This window comes from Nanorana parkeri, unplaced genomic scaffold (assembly GCF_000935625.1).
Source record: "Nanorana parkeri isolate BGI_ZX_2015 unplaced genomic scaffold, ASM93562v1 scaffold454, whole genome shotgun sequence".
Taxonomy (NCBI): domain Eukaryota; kingdom Metazoa; phylum Chordata; class Amphibia; order Anura; family Dicroglossidae; genus Nanorana; species Nanorana parkeri.
Genome location: NW_017306722.1, coordinates 418,900 through 427,618, shown reverse-complemented (window position 1 = coordinate 427,618; position 8,719 = coordinate 418,900). Strand labels below are relative to the sequence as shown.

Here is an 8,719-nt window from a genome sequence, read left to right as displayed (position 1 = left end):
GATCTTATTTATTGGTGAAAATGTAAATAATAAAATTAAAAAGTAAAAAAAAAAAAAAATGAAAACCAACCCTGCCACCCCCACCATCTGCATACAAATAAACGCACGCGTAGGGCATTGTGTGTGCTGTCCCTATTCCACTGTGTGCCATATTGTGTTAGCCAGGCAGCAGAACTCTCTTACACGCACAATGTCGTAAGTTCACTTTCCCAGGTAATTTGGAAGATGGAATTACCCGCTCAAATCTGGCCCCGTCCCCCCATTATACTAGCATTTTGGCGTACAGTTCTTTCCCTTTGTCAGTACGGGTGTATTATCTGTACCCTGTACTGCTGTCCAGTGCAGCCCTGTGCTATGCATTTTGAATTTCGCTTGCGTATTACGAGCACTCGTTGGTCAGCGTGGTCAGGTGACCACGCTGACCAATGAGAAGCGTTTCTTAGTACGGTTAAATACGGTTTTGATTAAAACAATTTTTTGTATTGGGACAAGTAGATTGGGCCCCAGTTTAAGCCCTTGGGCAAGTAGTTTTTAGAAATGTCCACACCCCTGGGGTTGTAGCAGAACATAAACTTGCTGTTTCTGGGAACTGGGGATACAAAGTTGACTAGAAAGCTGCATCTTACGAAATGATTGTTTTCCATGGTGTGTGCTGTCATCTGGAGACGGCATACATTTTCCTCCCAGTGGAGTCATTGTTCTCTAGCAGTAAGTAAACAAATGTATGTAATACAAGATCAGGGTACACCTTTTCAAATCGGAATAGTTCAAGCAGCATGTAGTGGAAAAATAATCTGTAAGCAAAGTGACTGTCAGGGAAAACTGCCTTTCAAAACAATCGCCACTGCCCACCGTCTGAGCCTCCCTGTTGGTTATTTAGATTAATAGTACATTTTTTTACGGAATAGTCATACTTCAATCTTAGAGGAAGAGCCAATATTTGCTTAGAAATGCAGCGGACTATATCTCTGAATTCACTGCTTTTCTGGGTTTTTTTTAACCTGCTGTGTCCATTCTCTGCTTATTCGTTTTTCTTTTCTTCATATGCTCATTTAAATTAATCCGTTTTATGGCCGGTCTACTTAACTACTTGCTGACAGGTGTTAAATTTTTATTTGTAAAATATAAAAGACGGGGTCATATCAGGTAAATAGACACCAAACATGTCAAGCCTTAAACGTGCGCCCGGGCAACCTCAAAAAACTACAATACCCAAAATTGGCCGTAGGCGACGCTCTAAAACCTTTTACCGCTTATCAGTTTAGTGCTATCAGTGACTGAGGGCACTAAAATAATTGCTCTCACTGCGACGTTCGCAGGCGTATATAACGTGTAGCGCAATTGCCGTTTTCACACGCTGATGCACCTGACGTGTATTTACATTTATAAGTGCGTAAACGTGGGGGACTTGAACATTTTTGGTGGGGTGGGGTTAAAAAAATGTTTTTACACTTAATGTTATTGCTATCACATAGGGGGATAACAATCCCCCTATGTGATAGCACAGGCACACTGACAGGTCCTTTTTTATGGAGACATTAGGGGTCTTTGAAGACCAATAATGTCACCTGGGGGACCCCCAAAGAAACTGATGAAGCAGAGTTCTGCTTCACCAGCTTCTTCTCTGGCTATAGCAGCCAGATGACTGACAGGTGAATGCGGAAGTGATGTAATACACATCACTTCCACATTCAGACTTTGGAGGGAGATCAGCAAAGAGGAAGATGCTGAGCTCCCTCCCATCTTCCTCCTGACACCCACCCGAAACAGTCCCGGGCTGCAGAGGGGGCAGCGGAGCCCGGCATTGAGGGTGCAGGGGGACGGCAGCACTGCAGGAGGGAGGGGGCACGCAGGGCAGCATGTACAAGCGATTGGACTGCTATAGAGCCGCCGATTGGTTGTATGGGAAACCGCCGGTAGCGGCTGTTTGCATTCAACAGTTTTTGTTTTTTTTTGTCTTTTTTTTCTGCTAGGTTGTATTTATTTGCACCTAGTTTGCTGAAAATATTTTGAATCACCTTCAACACATTCTAGACCTGCACAGCTGCCTACCATTCCCAGGCCAGCTGTCAGTCAAGGTCCTGGGAACATCTTCACTAACAGTGTGTGCAGGTTTTCACCAGACCCTGCCAGGGCCTTGGCTAACCACAAGGCTTGGGGGTGGGGCGCATCTAAATGCTAGTCTGGAATGCAGAAACTCCATAGTGCCAGGTAATTAAAAAGAAGACTAGACACTGGCATTGGAGAGCAAGAGCGAGGGGATGTGTCAGATTAGGTGTTCTACTGAGAGAACTTGTTTTAACTTTGGTTCCTATTGGACAGCACAATTCTATTTAGATATACTGCACAACTGCTGGAAAGTGGAAGTAAGACTTGGCTCTTAGAACTGTGTTTTTCTGGCTGCATATTTACTTGTTACTTTAATTGGGCTTTAAGGGACAAGATGGTTAAAACACACATTTTGTATGACAGGGTTAACAAATCGTGGTTGCTTGCTTGGTGCAATACAAAGTACACCTACATCTTCACCATGTATATTGTGAGTGTGTATAGCAGGACGCCAGTGTTGCCTATTCCTGACCATAGAGCTGTTGCCCACACTGCTAAATTGTCTGCACTTATAAACCGCTGTCAAAATGTTCCTGGGTTTCATGTTTGGAGAAAGTCTGTAACATTGCTGCACTTATGTAGAGGGTATACCATATACTCTGTACTTATTTATAAGAGTTCGGCAGTACAAAGGGAAGGAATAAGCTGGGGATCAAGCCGTGAGAAAAAAATATAATGCAGAGAAATACCTTGCACAAAACATATGACTTCTTTGTAAGTCTTTGCCTATGCAATAAATAGTGTCATTTTACTTTATCATCAGTGGGGGGTGTTCATGATGTAGTAGCCGGCAGATGAAACCACATTGGACCGTAGAGGACAAGGCATCCAACACACCCAAAGTGCTGCTGTTATAGAACTGGAAACCTTTTCACATGGTCATGCCCAGACTACACTGATCATGTTTAACTTTGCTTCCTGCTTTTAGATGCTCTTCCTTTCCCATTGTGAAATGTGGTCATTTTATTGAAAACATTGTGCCATGGGTAAGGGCTAGTTCACACCAGATGCAGTTGTGAAGCCCGTGACACACTGCACACCAAGCCGTGCACAGCAAAGCTGTAAGGCACGGAGCTTTGTGTGCAGTGTGTGTGAGCTGAGTGCAGGCAGATGAATGACAGCACCTTCAGCCAATTGGCTTGCGCGTAGCAACCGGCTGGACGTCGCATCCTGACGCATGGGTTTATACATTTTTCATCTCGCCACGCTCAGCTATGCGAACTCTCGCCAGCTGACATGCCAGAGAGAAAATTACCTGACGCACTGCAAGCGAAGGCAGCGCACCGCCGCTCCGCCCTGCTTCGAGTGCAGTGTGTCACAGCCTTGATGCAGTCCGTTAAGTGTGGCAGCTGCATACAAAATGCATTACAATGCTTTCCTATGGGGTTTCTGGTACTCTGTTCACACCAGTGCAGTCCGGTCTGAGGCAGTCAGAAAAATTCTGCTTGCCCTTTTTTAGCTGCATCAGATTGCAATGTAACTCATCAAAAACACATGCAAATGCACTGGAACGCACCTGAAATCACATTTTAAGCACAAATGTGTAAATTGTGGCAAAACGCATCTCATTGCAGTTGTGCAGATGCATGCATTTCTGGTGTGAACTAGCCCTAAACGTTATTGCACCTCTTGTAAATTGCATCTTGTGTATTTGCATTATTTGTATGTATTCCGTTTTTAGTATGTTCATAGTGATGAGAGGGACCGTTCATTTTGAAAAAGCTGAATCCAGTTATTTCAAGTTGTGATCCTAATAATGATTCTTTTAGCATATGGGCCTCATCCCTTTTAATGTTGCTTGCCACTGTGTGACTGTAATGCATTTGCTTGTGATACAGCAGTTGTTGATTGTGTGCTATATACTTGCACAATCCAAACGCTTCTCTTGGTTTGTTGAAGGAGGTCAGTGTTTTCCAGCACTATGCTGTGCAACATGTCAAACCCACTAGAGGAAACTGCATGGCTAAAGCATTTCATTATATCAAATTGGGTCATATGTACCCTTTTATATCGTCAAAGCAATATCTGAAACCTGTTTTCCTGATATTAGCAGAATCTGGCATGTCACCAATGTGCTTATACTGGCACTATGAGCTTGTAACAGACATTTTACAGGTACTGGCACGTCTCCTGGAAAAGCTAGTTACCAAACTGTCAAGCTCACCCTCTGATTGAATTACATTAAGTGACAGGGAAAAGGTGTGTGTATCTAGAGTTGTAACTTTCCTCATACTTCATGCTTGTTGCTGATCTGCAAATTAAAGCTGAAGTTTTATCTGTTTTTATTTGACATTCCCTGGTAACTACTGCCAGTACTGAGGTTTAAAGAGAAGCTGTGCCCCAAAAAACAGGCAATGGACTCGCTAGTCACCAGTAATGCTTCTGGTCTTTTCTGCAGCTAATCTGTTTTCCCATTATAGTGGTATCATGCTTTGTTCTTGGTTTGCATTTGCTTTTCTAGAGCCTAGCAGTCACAGGCAGCAGTGCCTTAGCTCTCATACTGCAGATATAGATCTATAAGGATTTTTAGGAGTAAATCCAGAATACTCTAGCCCAGGGGTGGGCAATTAATGTGGAAATCAGGAGCAAGCCTGCCCAGTGCAGTTGTCAACAGGATTTTTTTTACAGAGCCAGCTCCATTGGAGGCAACAAGAGAAACCCTCATAAGTTAGGCGCCAGCTGTACATTTTAGGAACCATTGGCTACCTGGCTCCTGGGATTCATCCAGTCCTGATCTATCCCTTTTCTCCCTTAGCTTTACTGTCCCTGGCGGTGCCTCTTTCATTTATTGGATTTTAGTTCTTTTAATTATGGAGGCTTGCCATCACATGTGGGTGTTGCCTAGAGCAATCTGCATGCAAATTCAATCTGTTTAGGAACACCCACTCCTCCAGAATGACCTCCACCCATCAAGGCATTTTGATATGTCTTCCCACAAGAGCCAGACCACTGCTTGCATGAGGGTTGAGAGTTTTTGAGAAGAGTCCCTACCACCAGCCATGAGCTGTCTGCATTGTATAGAGAAGCACAGAAACCAGATGTAGCAAAAAACGCTGACACACACACACACCCTGTTGTCCTTACACCAGCCACAGATGCATATTTGCCAAGTAAGTTTATGTACATCCTGCACTGCATCTGCCGGTGCCAGATTTGATTGGGTAATTCCATTTTCCAATATTACTTGGGAAAGTGAGCTTGCTCTTAAAAGGAGGTCTAATGAGGTGAGTGATTTTCACTCAGCCTCATAGTTCGAGCCGCCGTGTGACAATGAAACTGTCATAGGTCGGCTCTATAGATCAGGAAGTGGGGGAACACATACTGGCGCTCGCTCACTTCTTGATCCTGGCCCTTCAGAGAGCCGTAACTGTCACTCACTGCTCCCTGCAGGGATTCTCCCCCTCCCCGCTCCTCCAGCGCTGACTGGAGGAACGAACGGGGGAGGGGGCAGGTACAGCTGGCTCTGCCTCTAGTGAGGCAGAGCCAGCTGTCAATCATGCAGCTGGGTGGATCTCGACAGTAATGTCAGGATCCGTGTCGGCTGCGGCGGTCTCGGTATATATATCTCTTATGTGATAGTTTGGAGGCGACAGGTTCTCTCTATGGAACCTGCCCTCCAACACAGAACTGATGTTCTGTGCAGTTCCTGACGGCTGAGACAGGTGGCGCTGTGATCACAGCGCCACAGTCTCAGTGATTACTCCGTTCTTTGTCTGCTCTTCGGGCTCTATGGTCAGCTCATGTGTCGTGGTCACGGCGGCGGTGACTGGACACAATAGCCGCCGATCCTTTCATACATGTGATCTAATGAGATCACTTGTATAAAAACGAGCTGCGGCCCCACACTGTGAATTTAGCTCTGCTTGTCTGGAGCAGGGCTAAATGTAAAAAAAAAAAACTACTCGCCCGGCGCCCGAAACTGCATGTCCCAGGGGTCGGGCGATAGGAATTCCACACCCCTGCATAAGCTAAATTTTTGTTTAATGTACTTGAATGCATTTTTAGGATTTAACTCCGAAGTTGTGTGTCACTTTAAGCCCATGCTCCTCTGTTGAATTATATAAATGCTGTATTTTATTTTGTTTTCCGTTCTCTCAGTTCCACAGTAGTGTATTGAATTGCCAATAAGCTGCAAACATATCTCGTTTACTTTTCAGTCCACCCACTCATCGCTCCTGACTGCAGACAATCTTCCCTAAATGGTGTATGTGATCCAACTTGCTCAGCATACTGAAGCCTGTCTGGTCACATGTTAGAAGCAGAGCACATTTATGATAAATGTTTTCTCCGAAATAATTCTCTCTAGGCATACTTAGATCTCACGTTATTCGCTTATTCTTTTTATTACTAATGTTGGGTATTGAGTCAATACCTAAAACCGTGGACGATGTTGAAAGAAAACGGCTATGTTTTCTTTTTCTCCGTGTTGTTGGGGGGTTTTACGTCATTTTCAGGCCTAAAATGTGGAATATAACATGGGTGCAAAAAATGAAAAAAGGGCCTCAGTAATGAAGGGGTTGAATAAGCTTCTTTGTGTTAAACGGTTGCAGTAGATGGGTTATGACTGTCAGATTGCCGCATGCACACTAAATCATGTCCACTACCTCTTTGGAATTCACTTTCTTATGCTGTGTTTTATCTATGGTGAGGGCATAAGTGTGAATAGGTCCTATTCTAGTTTTTTTAATGAATACTCATGTAATACAGGATACAGCAATGACACTTGTGTCTGAGAAACATCACAGCATAAGCTGTTTTCTTTCAAACTCTCTCTAATGAAATTGTTATAGGACCTTACCAGAACAGAGCAGGCAGACAGGGAATGATATGTACAGTCAAGCTTCAGCTATTGAACACACTTTTCAGCAAAGCAGTGTATGTGAATAACGAAGAGGAGAGTTGCAGTGCTTGGTTTTTGGTGTAATGTTATGAACCTCCTCCCGCTTGATTAGGAAAAAAATAATAAACTGTATGAAAGCTTTGTAAAAATCAAATGTGTCCTTGATTTTATTTTTGAACACTAACAGGGTTACTCACAAAAGGGTGAAGAGTTTGCAGAAGGCAGGAGAAGTGAACAATCTAGGACAACATAGCTGAACTGGAAAGTGAGCTGAATTGGAGAATGTTTCCAAATCAGCTATGTTGTCCTAGATTGTTCACTTCTCCTGCCTTCTCCAAACTCTTCACCCTTTAATGAATAACCCTGATAATATCTTAGACTTTGCTTTTCCCCCCCCTCCTAATGTGAGGCATTGAGTGGACTGCAGTGATTCCAAGCTGCTAATTGCAATAATCGACCACACTTGTTGATGGCCATTATTAGGGTGCTTTAAAACATCTACACTCTTTGAAAAAGTTTTATGTTGTTTCAGATCCAAATGAAAAGCCAAAACCAAACGCAGAAGAACTGCAGATTAAAAAAGTTAAGAAGAAAAAGAAGAAGAAACACAAGGAGGGTGAGAAGCGGAAACAGCCTAAAATGTACAGCAAATCAATCCAAACAGTCTGCTCAGGCCTGGTCTATGACATGAAGAGATCTGAAAACCCAGAAGCCAAAGTAGAAGTGGATGACCGTTTGAAGGATTTGGTTGTAAAGGTAGAGGACAAGAAGGTTGCTCCAGAGAATGAATCTCCTTTTGTGTCATTGAAGGAGCCTCGTGATCAGCACAAGCCCAAGCGGTTGGACTCTTTGGAATTCAAGCACCTCATTCACATAGAACATCAGCCCAATGGTGGAGCATCTTTAATACATGCTTACAGCAGTGAACTCTCTCACCTGTCTCCCATGGAGATGGAAAGGTTTGCTGAGGAATTTGTTAATTTAACCTTTAGTGAAAATGAAAACAGTGCAGCTTATTATGTCATGGGGATTGTGCATGGGGCAGCCACATATTTAACTGACTTTTTGGATTATTTTTCCTTTAACTTTCCCAACTCCCCAGTCAAAATGGAAATCTTGGGGAAGAAAGACATCGAGACCACAACTATTTCCAACTTCCATGCTCAGGTAAGAGGAAAGGGCTCGTTTGTTTTATGTTCCTTGAATGTAGTAGAATATTTGTATTTTTTCAATGAAGATATAGATCGTTAAAAAATGAATGCAGTATGTTGACCTGGTTGCTGTTAAAATAGTTATGGCCTATGCTGTGAAAAAAAATTGTGATTGGGAAGCTTGTTTATATATTATTGGTCACGTTTCTAACTGCAGCACTTTTGTGTTTATTTTCCCATGTTCATAGATTTTTGCAGCTTTTTTTTTTTTCTTTTCATTTTAAAATTAGTGTTTGTTGTACATTGAGAGGCACAGGAATGTAGTAATTGTTAGACATTTTGGTTATGTGCTGCCACTTACAGGTTTAGTCATGGGTAAATTAAAAAAAAGTGTCGCTCACCAGCCCCATATAACCCCACCTCTAACCATCATGCCTTAGTTTTATGCTACTGTCCTGGAAGGTTGGTCGCCTTTTCCCTAGCTTGCTGGAAAAAAAGCCTTTTTAGGCTACACGGGGACTTGTGCTGCTTTCTGGGATTCCTGCGGCAAGAACCTGTAGATTCTTACGGCAGGATTCCCAGGTGTCCATGTTCTTCTTCTTTTTTTTTTTTTTTTTTT

At 43.1% G+C, this 8,719-nt stretch overlaps 1 protein-coding gene across 1 annotated transcript in view; it reads left to right on the top strand.

Moving 5' to 3' along the window:
- RSBN1L (round spermatid basic protein 1 like) overlaps nt 1-8,719 on the top strand; it is a 55,663-nt gene that overhangs the window by 18,442 nt on the left and 28,502 nt on the right. Inside the window, exon 5 of the mRNA XM_018560421.1 lies at nt 7,482-8,116. Coding sequence (XP_018415923.1) covers nt 7,482-8,116 — 635 coding nt within the window. The remainder of the gene's footprint in view (nt 1-7,481; nt 8,117-8,719) is intronic.